We start from the raw sequence: 20,420 nt of genomic DNA, 5'->3' as shown, positions 1-20,420 counted from the left end.
CCAACCATGGGACATATTATTTACATACATACCATAATAATTTTTAAGTGAGTTTAAAAAACATTAGCGCACTGTCACAAGGAATGCATATAAAATGATTAACCTATCTTGTCAACATTTCCCTTGTTCCGAAGAATGTTGGAGTAGAAAATATTTCCAATGATAGAAATCTATTCAAGATCGAGTAAAACATTTCAAAGGGATATTTGTTGTATACAATTCACTGGCTTCCTGATGGGAGTTTAAAAGCAGAGATAAAAAAAAAAAAAAAAAAAAATGTAGAACGGTACATTAAAACACTTTTTGGTGGAGTTCATCGTCTGCCAGAGATGTCTAGACTTTCATCAAGATCACACGTACAAACTCCTCTAAGCAGGAAAAGGTTGGTTAAACAAGACAAAGTATAAATATATGTAGTGTCACTCATTCCTCTTAAAGTATTATAAAAGTTATAATCTTACATGTGCCGTAAAACTGAATGTATCCAAGGGTCGTATCAAATTTATCTTGTGTATCATTTTTCTTCCCTACTGGCAATCCATCCACAGAAGTGGGAAGATAAGGTGTTTAAGTATCTTTTTTCAAGCATTACTATTAAATTAAGACGCAAGGGTGATCCTAATTAACAGTTTGGTATTCCACAATGCATCACAGGGACAGCGAAACAGGGAGGTTTCTCAAACCTTCTAAAAAGGACATGCAGGTATTAAGGCATGTATACACAGTGCGATTTGGCCAGGCGCTTTTGACTAGTCAGAATCACGAAGGTTAGAGAGAATCGCACCTTGTACACACTGCGGGTGATAACGATGTGCGGCCCCGTAGCTTGGCTATTGCCTGGCCAAATAGACTGCAGGCAAGGCAATTTTGATGGCAGCAGTCTATCTCAGACATCTTGATTCTGACCAAGCCAAAATCGTCTTTGTCAAAATCACCCAGCCTGTGTGTTAACCCCTTTACCTGTAGCAACCAAACGCATTCTCCGGGAGTGTTCAATGTTTGAGTCTGACGGTCAGAAAGTTCCCAACAGTCTGACAATCTGATGTCAATTAGACTGTCGATACGCAATCCGACAGTCAAAATACACATGTATTTGGTCGAAAACGGCTGCGGACTCGACAATCCACCATTCAAATTGGACTTTTTAGTCAAATTTAAAAGTCGAATCTGACAGGCTTCAATGCGGTTGGAAATGGCTGCATTGAATAGAGGTGTGCCAATATACAGTATCCTACTGTCAGAAATATTGGTACACATTGAATACCCCCCAGGTATACTAAAGAATGGACTAGATAAGCAAGAATATGATTAATTGCAATTGGCAACACCTTAACTTGTCCCTTTTGGAAGGATTGATAAGAGTTCCCCTAATACGCTTTCATCTACTGGATGGGAATATCCATTATGGAAATAATCATAAAAATGTATGCTTTGGAGAGTACAAAATTTAACCTTTTTTTATTTTTTTCCTTTAGAGGATCAAGACATGGGCCAGACTGAAGGAGGTCAATAAGCCCCCTCCAACCCCCCCCCCCCCCACACACACACACACCAACACCATCTTCAGAACATTCTTGGCCAAGCACAGGGTGTTGCCATGCCATTAGAACACTGCATCAGTAAACTATGTTCATAAATTTTAAGAGGCCACAGGCGGAGATGCTGAAGTGTTCTGAGCTCAGAACGCTTCAGCAAGATCGCGCAGCAAACAGCGATGTATGAGTGCTGTGTGATGAGCGATCGGTCAGTGACTGCGTTCTCCGGTGAGAACACTGGCTATTATAGATTTATCACCGGGTGACAGCAACATGGGTCCGCACATCACTATGGTTCCTATACACAGAGAAATGTTGGGGCATTTTTTAAGTGAGCTCATTTAGAAAATGCCCTCAAATCACCCAGGGTGTAGGCCCCATAAAATGTAGCCTGGTTTAGAATAGTAGCATACAAGTTAAAGTTTGTTATTTGTTCACTCATTTTCTTATTTAGTAATAACCTCTTCAATGGGTTAAATGCACAGCTTAAAAGAAAATTCCAGTTGAATCTAGTATTGATCCTGAAAGTGGTTCAGGGCATAAAAACTGACAGCGAATAAGAAACCGGTTGAATAAAAACAACTCTAGAATCATGAAATAGTTTGCTAGATAAATTAGTTGCAACTTCCAGAACAAGAAGCTCTTCCCAACAGAGGAAACTGAAGTGCTTTCATCCTATAGATTGTAAGCTTGCGAGCAGGGCCCTCATACTTTTGTCTGTAAATACCTAGTTTGTTGTATCACGGTCTACAATTATAAAGCACAATGGAATATGCTGCGCTATATATAAGAAACTTAATACATAAATAAATAAAAGATCTCTATACCGGTCCTTAGCAGCTACTGCCAAATTACTACCAGGGATATGGTTATCATTCAGTACAGCAACAATCAGATTTATACTGGGGACACATTACTGATGACTCAACTAAATCAGTCAAGTCGTGCGTACCCAGCTTGATGCATGACCCTGAACACACTAAGCAAGAGAAATCGCTTAGTGCATTGGTTCCTAAATGGTGTACCCTGGGAGGACTCGGAACACTTGCAGGTTTCTGGTCAAATGATATATGGTCAATGTAACAGGTAAAACCAGCGCATGAGTCTACCAATCATAAACATTCCGGTCCCTTACCATTTAAATACAATTATTGTCATTTAAATATTGATTTATAGATAAGAAACTTTAGGCCTTGGGGTGCTGTAAAAAGGACTTGATATTCGCCTAGTGCGCCATGATAAAAAAAAAAAAAAAAAAAAAACGTTTGGGAACCAATGGCTTAGGGCCTTGATGACTAACCTTGACACTCCAGCTGTTGAACTACACATCCCAGCATGCTCTGCATAAGATTTAGCATGGCCAATTAGCAAAACTGAAGCAGAGCATGCTGGGATGTGCAGTTCAACAACATCTGGAATGTCAAGGTTAACCATCACGGGCTTAGGGTGTTCAATATTACACTACACAAGATGCGACCTAACCAACAGTTACAGCAGTGTTTTAAGCCATTTTTAGCTTAAGAAAATGCATACACACCTGTGCAATAGCCAGGCCAATATCAGGTTGACAAAATGTGAACCCAGCATTATGCAAAGACCGCAAACGACTACTCTGTAGTGGAAATTATTCTATAGCATCTGAAAATTAATATCAGCACAGTTTTCAAACAAATTACCACCAATTGCCATTTGCGTATGTTGCTGTGGTTACATCCCCTGTAGCCTAATAAAGCCGTGTTGTTGACTGTACTCAATCATTTAGCAAAGAGATCTTATGTCGACTAATTAGTATAGGGGTGATTGGACAGGAGGATCCAGTAATTGGTAAATAGTGACTTAATTATCACAGAACGCCAGTACAAAGCCTTTGTATTCAGCTCATTACAAAACATGTTTATGCCGACACCTCTGGATCGGTTGCACTCTCCGCCCCTTCTGAGTTATAGAAGGACCTGCGGATGACAGCAATGTTCCCCACTGCACTCCTCAGCTAGCAGCAGAAGGCAATTTTGTTAAATGGCTAAAAAGATTAATTTCTAGTATGCAAATATGGTTTTCCAAGTTACCAATTCTGAACAGCTTACACTGACCATGCCATAACATGCCACCCAAAACACTATGAGATGTCTACCTGAAAATTGACTATTATAAAAACTAAATGCAATCGGGAGACTTGACACAAATGGAAAAAATGATAAATCTGCAAAAAAAAGCTGCACAAATAGCAGCAGAGCAAGACTCAGACTGATGTAGGGGACTCAGCAAGTAAAAATACAAAGCTATTAACCATTAACTCACCCCCAGCAGTCTGCTTATTTGAGGCAAATTCCACAGCTCACTCAGTAATGCTTTGCATATCTGGGGAATATCACAACTGCTTACGGGAAAGTTTATTAAAGGGACGAATGAGAAAGAATACACAATAACCATACTACACAGTGTGTAAAATGGCTTGAGAGAGGTCTTGCTTCATAGCACCAGTTACAGGACACTAATATGTTGATCATAAAAACAGATGAGGAACAAACAAAAAAGGCATACCACTCTGCCAAACACAGTTTAGTGCTCTATACAAAGTGTTCGGTATACAGTCATGCGCGCACAGCAGCCAGCGCTGACATTACCAGTACCTTGTTCCGTCATTTTGAGGGCCTGGTAACTAGAATAGCATAAAAATTACATCTGTGGTCAACTGGAAGAGACCTTTTAGTCTAGGGTCCTAATTAGCTAGCATTTTTTTTTTTTTTTTTTTTTTTAATAAACCTGTAGAAACCATACATTCTGCTTTGTTCTATGTTAGCTGTTGTATACTAAGTCAGTATATATTGTTAATGACCTGCAGGAGTGCACTTCCGAACAATATTGAGCATACACAGTGGAAGATATTAATAGTTAAAGTTCATATAGTTAACGATATATAGTCTAGTGTGTATATGAGGTTTTACACGCAGGGACAGCATTTTTCATTACCTGCGATTTACACTTTGTACTGAACGGTATTATGTACTACCCCAAATATTAATACATAGGACAAATTTAAGTACCACAACTAATACATTTCTATACAACTAGTCACAATAGGATACTTATGAGGAATTATGCTTTACGAACCATTTTAATCCCCGGGGGTGGGGTGGGGGTTTAATTATTGCAGGTAATAGGTTACCGCTATTAGGGGTATATTCAATCAGTGTCGAAACTGCCGTCTTGCTGAAAAGACGGCAGTTTTCGACATGAATATATCGGAAGGGGTTCCAATCTATTCAATCTTAACTTTTTTCCCCCCGGCATGTCGAAATGTTTCGACATGCCGAAAAGCAGGTGGGTTGACGGAAGAGCCGCTAAATCACCTGCTTTTGACAAAAACACAGCCAAAACTGCTGTGTTTCCATCATTCTAAATCAGTCATAACAAGATGCCGGATTGAGGCAGGGAGGACAGCGGCAGGTGAGCAGCAGCAGCTTACACTGCACCGTCCTCCTGTCCGCCGCAGTCCACACTCTCAAGCATCCTCCCGTACATACCCATCGCCGAGCCGGGTGAGAGCAGCTCACCCGGCTCCATCCAGGCTTCCTCTCCGGTTCTCGCCGTCTCCCGCGCACACCCGGTCCGAACGCCGGCCGGGTGAGTGTCAATCATCGGCCAAATCCGACATTTGGATTTGCCCGATGAATTAAATAATGGATGCCGGATCCATTCCGGCAAAATGGATCCTGCATCAATTGAATATTGCCCTTAGTCTGAATTCTTCAGATGTCAGCTATGCACAATGCAGTACACTGATCATAAAGTTAGTGAAAATACATCAAAAACACTGATACTGTACTTCTGCGCTTAATGCTGGTTGTCTGATCTAATGTGAGAATTCTACTCATGCGGTTGCCTAAAGAGCCAACAGCTGGGTCAGTATGGTTTACTGATCAGAAAGCAAGTTAATAGGGCATTAACACACACACACACCCCCACAGGGACACTAATTCACGTGCCAAAACAGGCATGCAGCTAACACAAGTAGCAGCGCTAATGCAGGGCAGAGGAAATAAGCCCTTAGTGTAGACCGTGATTATTTGGCCGATGACCTTTGATTTCAATGTTAATTGGTAGTAATTGTGACATACTGTTAGCAGTCACCATTATGCAACAGAAACTACAAGAAATGGTTAAATAGGACGTTTTAGCATCACCCAGAAAACAGCTGTCCAGGTAACACTTGCTTTTTGAAACACTAGATGGAAAATGAAGCAGAATAAAAGATGCAAATAGAGGAGTTTGCTTAGTAAGAAGCATCCAGCTCTGCAACAGTGGTGCTTACCATATACCAGGTATTGGAGAGTATCAGTAATTTGTAAAGTCACACCACCCAATCGGAAAATAGAATACAGCAGTGGTTCTCAAACTCTGTCCTCAGGACCCCATACAGTTCGTGTTTTCCAGGTCACCCAACAGGCGCGCTCGTTACGGACTGACACTTTTTAAAAGATCCACAGTTGGAGCTAATTATTTCACTTGATTCTGTGAGGAGACCTGCAAAACATGCACTGTGTGGGGTCCTGAGGACCGACTTTGAGAACCTGTGGAATACAGTCATGAAACATCCATGACCTCAGCGCTGTGAGGCAGTAATGTTAATCATGCATCACCACATCAATTATCGATCAGTGAAAAGGTAAATAGGCTGGAATAGGTCTTTGGGGGTTACACTTCAGACGATAGGAGAGCGGTGAAGCTTTTACTCTTTGTTAAATAGGAATACTTGACTATTTGCAGGGTGGGAAATAAAACGGTGTTTCCAGGACTCCTCCTAGCACAAAGTTGTTGCAGCCAATAAATTAGAGTTGGGAAGGGGGGGGGGGGGGGAGAATTCTCGCCACCTATCAATATAAGGACGAGTGTCTCACACTTGTAGATTCCTTCACGTCACACAGGCAGCCTGGACAATGGCATGCTTGGCATACTTCATACAAAGCAACCTAGCACTTTTATTATACCGAGTGCATCCAGAGAACAAAAAACGTCATTAGTATACAGAATAACAAACAAAAGGAGATGTGCTCCTTTGGTGGGGAAAAAAAAATAAAACCAAAAAAAAAGCAAAGCAAAAAAAAAAAAAAAAAAAAAGGAGCCACAACATAGTAATCCAAGTGACCAATTGCATGTACAATGGGAAGAGACTCAAAATATCTAATAAATAAAATAAAAAAATAAATGTAAGAGTGAATGGCAGAGGTGAATATGATCTCACAAAGTCATTGCCAGGATAAGATGCCAAAAACATGGCTCGATTTGTAAAACCAAAACAGTGAAACTTAGGTTAGGTTACACTTTATTAAATTTGTAATTAAAACACGTACTTGTAAAATGGAATCTACAATATAAAAGGGATAAGCTCTTTCCAAATGATGTTCTCATACAGACATTTAAGAGAGTGATCCAATACAGTTGGGGAATAAGAACATTGAGGCGGAGGACGAGGAGTTAAACCTGTTCAACTGACAGATAGGGGTTCCTGTTTGCATGCAAGAGATGCCTATATAATAAAGTCTTTATTTTAAATAAATCTCATCTTAGTTACTATAAATAGAGCTACAAAAAAATGGACCATTGACTGCACATAAAGGTGTAGGGAAACGCATTGTTCCAAATGAGGCTGTATAGATTTGCATTAGAAAACATACCGGTACTTTAACGGCATGAAACAACCTCCCCTTTTCCGCCGATGGTACTTAAAAGGTGTGTTCTTTGTCCCAGCCTCACTCCTATGTGCCCCATCAACCTTAGACCTTCCTCTGTACTCAGCAACATAACTCATTATCATCTACCCCCTACCAGTCACTCCATTGGTGCCCTGCCCCAAAAGAATACAAACTCACCTCTGCCCTGAAAACGTAATTTCTGTCCTACACCAGATACATTTCACTCAGAAGACCTCCAAGTCACCAAGGCCACAGAGCCCCACGTGGGGACGCGGAATACATGTCATGTAATCCGCGTGCGCTCGCCACACTATCTAAAATCAACTCCACGCTGACATGAATAGTGGGGGTATGAAAAGGTCGGAGGACGCGTACCGCCGGCCCTCGCCACGCTTCGGGTTGGCGTTGATAGTGGGGGTGGTGTTGACAATGGGGGTGCATTTAACATAGTAAGCACCCAACTACATCCCTGGTAACTCATTCTCCCAGGTCAATAACATGACCGCCAAAGACGGGTGTTACTTAGGCAAAAAAACAAAAAAGATATACTTGTAAATGTCAGTGTCCAGTATGATGCAGTCCAACCCTCTACATAATCAGACTTATTTTTCTACAACATCCAATTCTATTCTTGTAAAGCCTTAACTTATCTTTAAAAACAAAAACAATTTATGTCCTACTTGGGCATCTACCAATTTGTGGCTGGTTAACAGTGCACAAAGCATAAAGTGTTTTTGAGTTATCTTACATGTAAACTACATAGCGTTTGAAATTTCTTCTGATGAAAGTTCTTCTATTATCATGCGTGTATCCAAAGCTGCAGCTGAATTGTGTTTCTTACACACCTACAGCGACCTACTGAGAGCCACAGCTGGAATAGAGGGCTACAGGTTTAGGTACAATACATTTTGCCTGCATATATTTTAAATATGTTTAACACAGATTATATAATCATGTATTCTGTTATATTAACCTTAACCAATGATGGAAGGTAATTTGTCAAACATCCAATTTGTTCCAACATATTGCACCTCAATCACAAATCAATGTATATGTAAAGTGTAGCATTCTAGTGTTCCTTCTAGGAACCGAGGCGGGCAGGGCGCCGCTGCACGGGGGCATCGTCAAGGGGGCGGACCGGGCCCGCCGACGTCAGTGATCTGGGAGGTCCCGCCGATGTCAAGAAAAGGGGCATGCCTGGCATAGTCATTGAAGGGGGCGGGCCCGGCCGCACCGAAGGCTCTCCGCTGACGAGGAAGCGCCGGGCACTGCTATATACTGCGGCTCCGGGCTTCCCCGGTATCACCAAGAGGAGGAGGCAGGCTGTTTTAGCAGGGCGCTGCCAGAGGGGCAGGGCGCATTTTGCCCTTTAAAAATCGGGTACTTGTGTATTATCACGGCGCCAGTTGCGTCGCATACCACTAATTAAGGTATGCGATGGACACGATTTGAGGCTTTTCCCGGGATGAGTGTACAATTTTAATATTGCATCGCATGCCATTATAATGTTAAATGCCCCCCCCCCCCCATTGTTAAAGCCATCCCACTATCAACGCCAACCCGAAGCGTGGCGAGCGCAGCGAGCCCGCGAGAGGCGGCAGTATGCGTCCTCCGGCCTTTTCATACCCCCACTATTCACGTCGGCATGGAGTTGATATTATATAGTGTGGCGAGCACAGCGAGGGGACGCGCATTACTTCACAAGTATTACGCGTCCGCTCGCCACGCTTCGGGCTCGGTGGCTCACTGCGCTTGCCACATTATATAAAGTCAATTCCACACCAACGTGGCTAGTGGGGGTATGAAAAGGTCAGAGGACGCAGGCTCGCTGCGCTCGCCACGCTTTGGGTTGGCTTTGATAGTGGGGTGGTGTTAACAATGGGAGGGCATTTGAACATAGTCATTACCCATCAGGGTGGGTGTACAATGTAAAATCGGGTCTGGGGGGGCATTTAACATAGGAATCAGGCATCTGGGTGCCTGTACAATTAAAAATCGGTTATAATCGCATCTCATGGCATGGCATGCGATCATATGGCATGCGATGCGATTTTGTGGTTGTACAATGCCCTGCGATGGAAATCGTGGGTGCCGTGATAATACACAAGTACCAAAAAATTGCGCAGGGTGCAGCGCCCCGCTAAAACAGCCTAGCAGGAACACTACATTCATTCTAGCACCTGTCACAACCCATGCAGTTCCTCTCTGCTCTGGTGCAGCACTGAAATACAGACCAGAGTGTGCTAGATGCACCGAAGCAGAGAGCGACACCTGTCCCCTGTCATAGCCATTTGCCCCAACTTCTAGTTGCAGGCCTTATCCTGCTACACTATAAATATATTTTGGGCCAAATCCTTATTTCTGCAAAATTAGCCATTGCCCAGTTGTGGAAGCAAGATGCACCCACTATTTGCTATGATAATGGCAAAAATTACTTAGACTAAGAAAACCCCACCCACCACTGGATGAAACACTATATAGCAGCAAGGTGGCAGATCACACAGTTTGCATTTTTTTCTCCATCTAAACTTACTATTAACTAATGGCTACATGTAGCAATGCAGAACTGGGAATAAGTTCACCCTCCTTAAATGACAGCAGGAAGGGGAATACGCTGGAGAGACAGTACAATACCAAGATGAAAGCACCCCTTCTCCATAGCCGCATACAGATGGGACACTGATGATAGGGAGGTGATAACGGAATAGCATAATATACAATACAGCATACTACATTCAATACTTGTATAAACTGGAGATTAAACAGGTCTACATTAGAGTTTGATTAAAAGTGCCCTTAAATGACATTGTAATCAAGATCAATTAAAAATAACATGGTCAAAATAGTAGTCTAGTGTCCCTACACCAGAATGCTCGTGAGGTTCTTTAATGCACCTAAAAGAAGTCTCCTTGCATACATTGGTAACTTTAAAAAAAAGTAATGGTTCTGTCAATGTCAACATTAGTAGTTCCCATTTTGCTAATGTTGGCCTCTACACAGCTACAGTCAGCTGGTCCTGCCATTCCATAGCGCTGGACTAGTGCATGTCAATATGAAATGTAATTTAGATCCAAGGCCTTCATCCGGGATTCATCTATAAACCAATGACTAATGCAAAACACAGATCAGAATATTAGATTTTCTCTCCTCACAGCAGGAAAATCAAAATCATTTATTTTAAAAGATATTTTTCTGGCAGGAGATCTTTTTAGTGTTCTTGAATGCAACGTTACATTCTGCAACACACACTAAGGTCATATTTCCATCAATTTTAATGAAAATAAAACCAGCATTTACACAATAGAGTGAAATCAAACTTCAATATTTTGTTTTCACACTGACCTACAAATATTTTTTATTTATACAAATAGGCCCAGCTATGGGCGTACTGAGAAAACGAGTATTTCTTCCAAAGCAGGGAAGTATGGTGAAGCTTTTGTGAAGACTGGTATATAACCATCAGCGCCAGTTGTGACAGTCACCTATCTGCTGTTCACTTGCTCCCACAACCTTCCACTAATGGTGTGTCTACACAGCAGATATGCCATGCTATGCGAGTCCTGATACAATCAGATGGTATCGGGACTCGCATAGCACCGCATGCTGCAGAGGGACAATTTAGACTATATAGTGCAGATCTGCACTATATAGTCTTGCCTGCCCTCACTATATCACTGCCGATTTGCGCTCACTCGGGAGCGTGCATCGGGCTTGTTAGCCCTAAAAAGCCGACAATTAATATGCGATATGGCTTCCGACGTTCACTATATCGGGAACATCGGAAGCCATATCGCCCCCAAGTGTACACACCATAAAAGTTAAGGAAGGCAGAAAAAAAATGAGGAGGAAGAAAAAGAGACGTGTATGTAATATGTTTTCAGACATCAGAAGCGGAGCAGATGGTCGTATACACTTCACTTTAGCACTTAGGACGCTAAGACTCCATTCTTGGGTATGTCTACAAAGGGTCTTCAAAACACAATGAAGAGGGCAGTCGGAACAGCCCATAGATGCTGCCATCATGAGCTGTGGTTTATAATTTATTTACCCATGCAGTTCCGCTTCCCTGCCTGGGGTGTCGCTGTCTGCTGTAGTGCTTTTAGCACAGTGTGGTCTGTCATTACTACACATTGATATCCAGACCTGTGCTAGAAACAACACAGCAGACAGCGACACCCCAGGCAGGGAAGAGGAACTGCATGTGTTTTCAAAGATAGCAGGTGCTAGAATGAAGACTACAGTTTATGTTGTGCTTTACAATTAGAAACCGTGTTAGAATAAGCCAGGAAATAACAGACAGGAGGTACGAAGGCACTGATCACAAGCTTACAGTCTTTAGGGAGAAAAGGCATTAATACACAAGGGCAAGTGCAAAATGGTCCAGTCACAGTGCAAAGGGATGCATGATAGTCACAGCGATGTTGGCCAGGAAGCGAAGTGACAAAAGAAATATGTGAGGTTAGCACTAGAAGAGGGCATGTACTGGAGTAGGATAGCTTATGAAGGTTATATGGATGGTTCCGGAAGTCGATTAGCTTGCCTGAAAAGGTGAGTTTTCAATGAACGCTTATAGGTTTGGAGATTAGACTAGGGGGCAGGATATTATCAAGTCCGTGCTCAGACAGTACTCAGACTTCATTACGTTTTAAAGTGACAATCATTTACAAGGCAAAACCATGCACAATCTGCACCTATGCTGATCTCAAACTATCACTAGCGCTATTTTTCAACTGAAACAGATTTACACACACACACTTTGGTGGCAAAAATTAGTTACAATACTACTAAGATGATATTTCTAAGTTATGAATAGCTTATTCTCAAAAACCTGTATAACAGGGAAGCTTTGCCTCCATGACCATACATCACTGGTTCCAACTCCTCCCCCCACAACAATCCACATTTCCATCACCATTTATTTGGTTCATAGCAACAGCCAACCAGCAATTAAGATCTGGTCTAGGATACATCCTATCTACAGTTGCAGTAAGTGTACCGCTGTGTATTTTATTATCGCATGCATTTTTTTTCATATCCTACTTTCACAATTAATTTCTCTCAACTATTATACACTCCAATACCCAACAAAAAAACAGATGGTTGGTGCTGTAACCTCCCAAAACACAAGATTGTCTAACAATACCAGTTAAAAAAAGAAAAAAATATCTTCAATATCATTAAGGCAAGGGCTAGAGTTTGATGAGTGTCTGCTGAGGCTGCATGGAAGCAGTGTACATCACAGCGCGGCAAATGCAGCAGGGGACATTGAGGACAAACTCTTATAGACAGTTTCAAAAGATAGTTGGGCAGATGAAGACGTACTAGGACACTACCGCTAGTGTAACCAAATACTTTTCAGTAAGAATGTATGGTTATAGAGCAGGACCTATTCTTACAAAAAACAATTACAATGAATTTATTTTTGACATCGCAAAGAATGAAGACAGGACTTTTAGATGTCCACAGTTAAATACATTTGCTATATAAAGGCCATCATAACCAGATCAAGGGCCAGATTCTCTAAGCTTCATAAGTGATAAAATATAGAGTGATAAACAGCCAGCCAATCAGCTCCTGCCTGACATTTTTCAAACACCGTCTGTGACATAGCAGGTAGGAGCTGATTGTCTGGCTGTTTATCACTCTCCATTTTATCACTTTTGAAGCTTAGAGAATCTGTCCCCAGATCTGTTAAAGCTCACCAGCCGCTTACACAGAATACTACAGTGTTTGCTGAGTCCGACTAGATGTCATCTGATTCGAGACATATGATAGTCTGACATTACCGATGTCCAGCTTGCAGGCAGGATGGAGCCACATTGTGCTTTAGGGGCCCTATTTATTATGTATTGCATATTCAGTGCAATCTGGGCGACAATATCGATACCAATGGCAGGATGCATGTACATGGATAGGAAAAAGAAAAAGGTTTGGTACCGTGTTAGCCAGTTGATAAGAAAAGTTTTATTGTTCCTCAGTGAGAAAAACAAAATAGCAATCTAGCAAATATGATACCTTTTAATGGCTAACAAAAATGAATGTTGTTAAAATGCAAGCTTTCGAGACTACTTAGGTCTCTTCCTCAGGCATGGATAGGCAGAACCAAGGGCTCCAAAATTAGTGAGGTGTGTAGCCCATAGGCTACAATGGGATACCCCCATTCTGAGATGGCTGGAGGGGATATTCGGGAATCGGAAGGCTTTGCATTCCAGATATTGCACATCAGGCAGCATCGCATTCCCCATAGAAACCAATAGGGGATGCTGCTGCAGGCTGCAATGGAGGAACCGCAGCGTGTATTGGAGATTTCTGCTGCCTTCTAAATACATTTGGGGAGTACTTACTATTTGCGGCTAACCCCCCAAAACACTTAGCTACAAATATTGAATGATTAATAGGCCCTTCATTCGGTTACCAACAGGACTAGATACAGGTAACTGATTGCGCTGCCCGTTTAAATGTTGATGTCAGAACACATGAAGTATCTGTTGATTTTAGGGGGACGCAGTCAAAATTCTGCGGAAGTGCTTTTACTGAATTAGTTCATAACCAGGGGCCAGTTTTGGAAGGGGAAAACAACGTGATTTAATCTTATTTCTGAACACAAGTCATCATCCAGCAACTATATACATCACTAAAGTAGTTTCTTTCTGAGAGAGAGGTTGCAGCTAATAAACTCTCAAAAGCAAGTTGCTTGATAGCATAACTGATGTAAAAATCAGCAGCCACACCATCCGCACAAAACTATTGCTTGAACTAAAGCACAGCTTGGAACAAAGTTGAGGAGGTCGCAATACAGGAAGTTCTTCAGCATGGAGTAAGGAGATTTTCCTTCCAGACCCCGGCAGCCCAGAGGAAGATTATTCATCCCTTTTCCAGCCTCACATTATATGCAGTCAATAGGATTCCCCTGGCATCTCACAGCCCTGGTCTGCCTGACAAGTCGAACACTTTACTTACGTTCTGTCTGTGTAAAGTCTCCCAGTAACTTACACTTTTACATAAATGATAACGTGACATTTTCGCAGGGTTTCTAGTCGTAAAACTGGCTCGGATGCTCCTCTGGGCTGAGCACAGCTTTGAAAGTGGCCACATTCTTTCCTAAGTGAGCTCCAAGGCCCTAACTAGAAAGCAGATGTTCTGTGTTTTGTGAATGATGTTGCAGCTACAGTAGGCTTCCTAGGCCTGAGCTACAGTATTACCTTCAAGCACAAACTCCCTCTTACCACCGACATATACTACAAAGTACTGTTAGAAGGAATCTGGTCAGATACATTACTTATATAGTGTTAACCGCTTCAACTCTACAGGTCTATGCTGCTTCACAACAAGACCAAATGTTGCATTTTGCAACTCCAATATTATTTCATAGGTCTTATTAGTTGATTTTTGTTCAGTTTTATTTTGTTTCCCCCCCTCAGGATAGATGGCACATTAAAATAAATATGTCCAGTTTACAGGCATTATGTAGGGGGAACTAAAACCTTAATTTATGAAAAATTATATACTTTAGAATTCCTCATATAGAGACAGATGTACCCAGCTTAAAAACTGATAAACAGCCAGCAAATCAGCTCCTAACTACCATGTCACAGGCTTGTTTGAAAAATGACAGGTAGGACCTGATTGGCTGGCTGTTTATCACTCTCCGTTTCATCAGGCCCATAGTTGGTTACTTATCGAAACAAACAATGTCGGACGGGGGGGGGAATACTGCAGTGAGTGGTCAATGATTAAAGGGGAGTGGACAGTTACCATGGTGCGAGAACAGCCCATAGAGAGGCTTGTACAGCCATTAGGGACCCTCTAATACAGGCATGTCCAAACTATGGCCCTCCAGCTGCTGTGAAACTACAAGTCCCATAATGCCTTGCCACAGTTTTGCTATTAGGGCATGCTAAAACTATGGCAAGGCATTCTGGGATGTGAATTTTACAACAGCTGGAGGGCCATAGTTTGGACATGCCTGATCTAATAGCAAGGGCTCATACACATTATGCAATATTGTACACGACTAACAATTTAGTTATTAAAGCATAACGGAATCTGCTATATAAGAAACAGTGAATAAATAAATAGTTCAGCACAATATTGTAGAATGTGAACACACGATCAGTCGTAAGAATCTTATGAGACATAGGGCGGTATGAACCAAAGCAAAAAAAAAAACATTTTCAGGAGTTTTACTGCATTTTCAAAATCAAAAGCTGGCGATACCCTATAGAAACCCATGTGCTTCTCTACATAGCGCTGTGTGAGGGATCAGTTATGGATCCCTCCCAGCATGCCCTGCAAGAGTCATCAATCTGCGCAGAAGTCCCGCTCTGGAGCCGCATCGCAAAGGACAACTCTTATCGCAAGAGCTGTCCTTTATGTTAATAATATGCACAAACATATGCGATTATTAAGAACGCAGTAGTCCATCCCCTGACCCTTGCATGCAGGCTTGACGGTTGTATATTGGGTGATGCTCTGCACAAATTATGATCTTATGTCACATTGTATAGTGTGTACAGAAGATACGACATGTCAGAGAGACAGCAAGGGAAATTGTATACAATATTTTATTGTATCCCATCGTTCTAATTTGTACATAAGTAGACTTTGGGTGTACTAGTGAACCTGACATTAGGGTGGTTCTTTCAGACAGTAGGGTCCACCGGGAAACGCTGCTGTGGGCAAGTCTGCCCGAGGACACCACTTCTTCAGATAAACCTGACCAAAATACACACACCTGTATGGTGGAGGGAGAGGGTGCTTGGACTGATCGAACACCTACTGTTAACAGGGAGGAGGATACATAGTGTTTGGCAGCCATAGTGGCGCATCCCAGTCTGACCATGGCAGAGAAGGGAAGGAGATTATTTTTGTTTTGTAAACTAGGTTTAGAAATCAAAGCTTGAGTGGAGCGGAAGAATACCGGCTCAAGTAAAATTGCACACCTTGATTTTGTTCATTTTATTTTTTTACTTATACGTGGGAGCATTTAAGGTCACTATACTGACCTCAATGAATGAATCAAAATATATTTAGAATGACATGAATTCAAAAGTACCCCATGAAGTATAAAACAGAGTGGGTATGCTGACACTAGTAAGCAGCTCTACCTTCAGCCTAGTTTATTTGTATCATTAGAAACATTCCAGAAAGCAGTACTGTAACACCAGGGGGTAGGGCACCTTAGATCCAGTGCCGAATTACAGTTGATACATTTGCTGCTACTTGATCCAGGTAATACAGGGCTGGGCAACACCGGCCCTCCAGATGTTGATGAACTACACATCCCAGGATGCTTTGCATTAGTTTTGCTATGTGGCCATGCTGAAACGGATGCAAGGCATGCTGGGATGTGTAGTTCATCAACATCTGGAGGGCCGGTGTTGCCCAGCCCTGAGGTAATACTTTAATTTACAGTGTTTGTAGTAAGGAGGATCCAATGCGGATCTTCCCTGGCCAACTCACATAAGGGATTCCTGGTGATGTCACTATGATGTCATCAGGTCAGCCAGCATTCTCCTCCCAATGAATACATAGGTTCTTAGCAGTTTTGTCTTATCCCCACTACATTCATTTTAAAAACAGAATTCTGGTGATATAGGCTGGTAACCCTTTTTTTGTTGGATACAACTGCAGTAAATAAACTAAAGGGCCCTACACACACAGTGATATTCAGTCACTTTCTGAACGATTTTACATAATCGCTCAGAAAGTGTCTGAATATCGCTGTGTGTGTAACCCAAAATGCGCGGCACCGTGGGTCCCCAATCTATAACAGACCCGGCAATCGCCAGCCGTGAGTCAGCTCCAGAGGTGACTCCTTCCTCCACACTGCCGCACTGGTATGTAATCAGGCTGTGGGTAGGAACCTAAGAGCGGCGGAAGGTGGAGCAGCAGAGGACGGGAGCGCGGCAGACATGGCAGCAGCATTATCCTGGGTGACTGAGCGCTGCTGCTGGGTGGTTGTGCTGTGGTGACCCGATGCTGTGTGCCCGGGGTGGGATCCCTGTGTGCTGCCGGCGTTACACAGAATGAATGTTAGGTGGTACAGTGTATGAATGTTGGCAGCAAGCACCAATCACATCACATTGCCAAGCGGCATGGAGCCTTACCCTGTAACTTTCCTGGGCATGCTGTGGAGTGTACCTGTGAGGGTATCAGCTGTGATATCTCCCACACTCTATGACATTGCAGGTACATGTGTGACGTATTTGTACCTAAGGCACTATTCACATAAAACCTGCAATGGGCTGTACCTGAAGTGAGTAGCTTCAGCCTGCAGTGTGCCCATGCTGTACGAGAAGTTGATTGCTGTAACCTGCAGTGTGCCCGTGTTGTATGGGAAGTGCATGGCTGTGGGGTTTTTACGTCATTTTCTGTGTGACAGTTGTGACAGATTTGAAACCTCCCATTATGAATCTCTGACACAAATCTCTCTGTATGTGGCTCATTATCTGAGAGAGTGAAATCTCTTGTGCTGAATCTCCAATTATGAATCTCTGGCACAAATCTCTACGTATGTAGGGCCCTTAAGTTAGGAACTAACTTTATCAGCCAGATAAACAGATACTTGTCAGGAGCAGGTTAATGTTAGCTAACTGTAATCACATGCATTCTCCTGGCTTAATTTCTGATGTTTAATACAAGATGCTGCTATTGTGTCAAAACAGCCATTTATATGACCTTTACAAGGTCTTGGTGGGTGTACTTTTTAAAATGATGTAATTGTTGTGATGCACTTTACATGCTTTTTATATGAAGAAAAACAATAAATCAAACCAAACGTTATTTTACTTTAGGTGTGCTTTACATAACCACATGATGTGGAGTAAACTTTGGAATTAAAACATTACTTACAAGATTGTAATCCTGCTAAAAACATAGGACCACACTAAAGGTGCGTACACACAGGGGCGATTTTGTGCAAAATCGCAGGAAATATGGTCGCTGAGCGACCATATTGCCCGCAATGGGAGTGTGCACCGGCGATATATCGCCGGGTGCACGCTCCCGTTTTTGCCCCTGTGGTGATCGCTGGTCGCAGGAACATGCTCCTGCGACCAGCTGATTACCACTGCCGGGCTCCCCCCGGCAGTTTTCATCAGCGACCATCTCTGGTCGCTGATGTAAAGTAGAAACTGAGCAATATAATGCTCAGCCATATATTGCTCAGCCATATATGGCTGAGCAATATATCTCCCCCATGTGTACACAGCATAACTGTAGTAGGATAAAGGTTTCTGTCCTAATGAAATCTTCAGGATCTGAGGGGGAAGACTGCCATTCACAAATCACTTTGCCATTATTAAAATCCCAGTGTGGAAAAGCCACAAGTGTATTCTCCACGCCACAATTAACACTTGGGGCAGAAGCATAGACATCTGTATTTCCCTGCCCTATGCAAACAATTGTGTATTTCTAGCCCACAGCCGCACATTGATTATCTTGCTTATGATAAATGTATGCAAGACATTATTTTGCTGTTCAACACACTACAGCAGTGTCACAATACTTATATAGCAGGTTTATGTCAAACAAACTAGTGGTTGGTGATGGCAGACCAATGTACTCCTCCAACAATCTCACTACAAACTACACTGGCTAGAAATGGTCTGAAATAAACCAGCAGGGAGGAGGACAGACCAACTAAAACCATATGCTACAAAAATGTACTACTTCTATTAAAAAAATAATAATAATAATGATATACATTACAAATACTTGATTCAAGCCAGCAGACTCACTGGCCTGTGACTAGGTTAAGATATACTTTTCAGTATATGGAACAGGATAGATAGATAGATAGATAGATAGATAGATAGATAGATAGATAATATGGCCTGTGTATACTGTACATATTGTAAGTGGTCCAGGTTTGTATTCATACAATGAGCACTTCACTAATGTATTCCAGGCTATTATACACTGCTTAGTTGGTGTGTGGTACTTTTCAGAGTTGGCCCAAACCTTATACAATTGCGTTCTATGGTACAGGTATGTATTGAAACACATATCTATAGTTAGCCAAGGGTGTCATGGACCAAGAGAGTCCCCCGTGTACATGTTAGCACTTTACAAAGTTTCTGCACGAGGGGGGGAAAGTGTTTGGGCAGCTATAGGGGGAAATGTTGGGCAGCGATAGGGGGAAATGTTGGGCAGCGATAGGGGGAAATGTTGGGCAGCGATAGGGGGAAATGTTGGGCAGCGATAGCGGACAGTGAAGAGCAGCATCGGCGATGATGGGAGCGGGGCAGCATCCTATAACACTATCCCATAGTAGCCCATTCCCATATCCCTGTGTGGGCTGAGGATGAGTCACGGATGGCTCAGGGGAGCGATGATCGGGGGATAACGCGTCGGCATGACCGTCGGACAGAAGTTTGTTACCTTGCAGCATAGTCTCCAGCTTCTTCCTGTCCACTCGGAATCTCTCCTCTCCCCACTCGGGATCGTGGGGGGCGGCTGGGCCGGGGGAGTCGTCCTCAGAGCCGGGGAGCGGGGAGTCTGTGCTCCGCTCGCTGTTGGAGCCCGGGTCCGACTGGTTCATGTATCCGCTCATGGAGTCGCACTGGGCGGCCATGGTCTTATCGCCGGTTAGTAAATGCGCCAAGGTCAGCGCTTCCAGCGCCCGATCATATACTCAGAGCAGCGGGGAGGAAGAGGAGGAGGAGGAGGGCGCCCGGGAACCGCTAGCTGCAGCAGCAGAGACTGACACATCCAGCACTCAGCAGCACTGAGTGAGCTCCCTCTCTGGCTGCCTGCACCAATACACCAGTACACCGCTTCCACTGGGAACACTGGCTGACGTCACTGCTCTCATACTTCTGCGCTCGCTGGAAATGTGACCATGCAGAGGGCAGAGATGTGCTGCAGGCTGAGACTCTAACTCCACCTGTATCTTGTGTCATAATGAGTCTTCATAGACTTTGCTCTTTCTTACATGGGTAACCAGGCATCCCCTGGGTCAGTACTAGGGTAGTCCAGGGCAGGTTTGGGCCAGGACACGTTTTAGTTTGAAATGTGCTTTGCTTTAAGGAGTAATGTGCAGGTCCCATGTGCCATGTGTTACATTATATTCCCCCTTAACCTGATGCAGATGATGGTACACAGGAAACCAGGGATGGATTCACATTGGTCCTGGCCATATTCGAAACTAGAAATGTAGTTATGGGTGGTCCCAGTTCCAAATGTCATA

At 42.9% G+C, this 20,420-nt stretch overlaps 1 protein-coding gene across 5 annotated transcripts in view; it reads right to left on the bottom strand.

Annotated features, from left to right (window-relative positions):
* The window catches only part of BICC1 (BicC family RNA binding protein 1), a 234,576-nt gene extending 214,507 nt beyond the window's left edge, over positions 1 to 20,069 (bottom strand). For 2 of the 5 annotated variants that reach the window (XM_083149106.1, XM_083149107.1), the window contains exon 1: positions 19,613 to 20,066. In XM_083149106.1, coding sequence (XP_083005232.1) covers positions 19,613 to 19,805 — 193 coding nt within the window. In that variant the 5' untranslated portion in view covers positions 19,806 to 20,066. Of the gene's footprint in view, positions 1 to 19,612 lie in introns of all 5 variants that reach the window. The other 3 variants (XM_083149110.1, XM_083149109.1, XM_083149105.1) reach the window with 3 other exon arrangements.
* Between the last annotated feature and the right edge of the window lie 351 nt (positions 20,070 to 20,420).

This window comes from Crinia signifera, chromosome 6 (assembly GCF_055691185.1).
Source record: "Crinia signifera chromosome 6, ASM5569118v1, whole genome shotgun sequence".
NCBI classification, from domain to species: Eukaryota; Metazoa; Chordata; class Amphibia; order Anura; family Myobatrachidae; genus Crinia; species Crinia signifera.
This window is presented reverse-complemented; position numbering and strand designations above follow the sequence as displayed.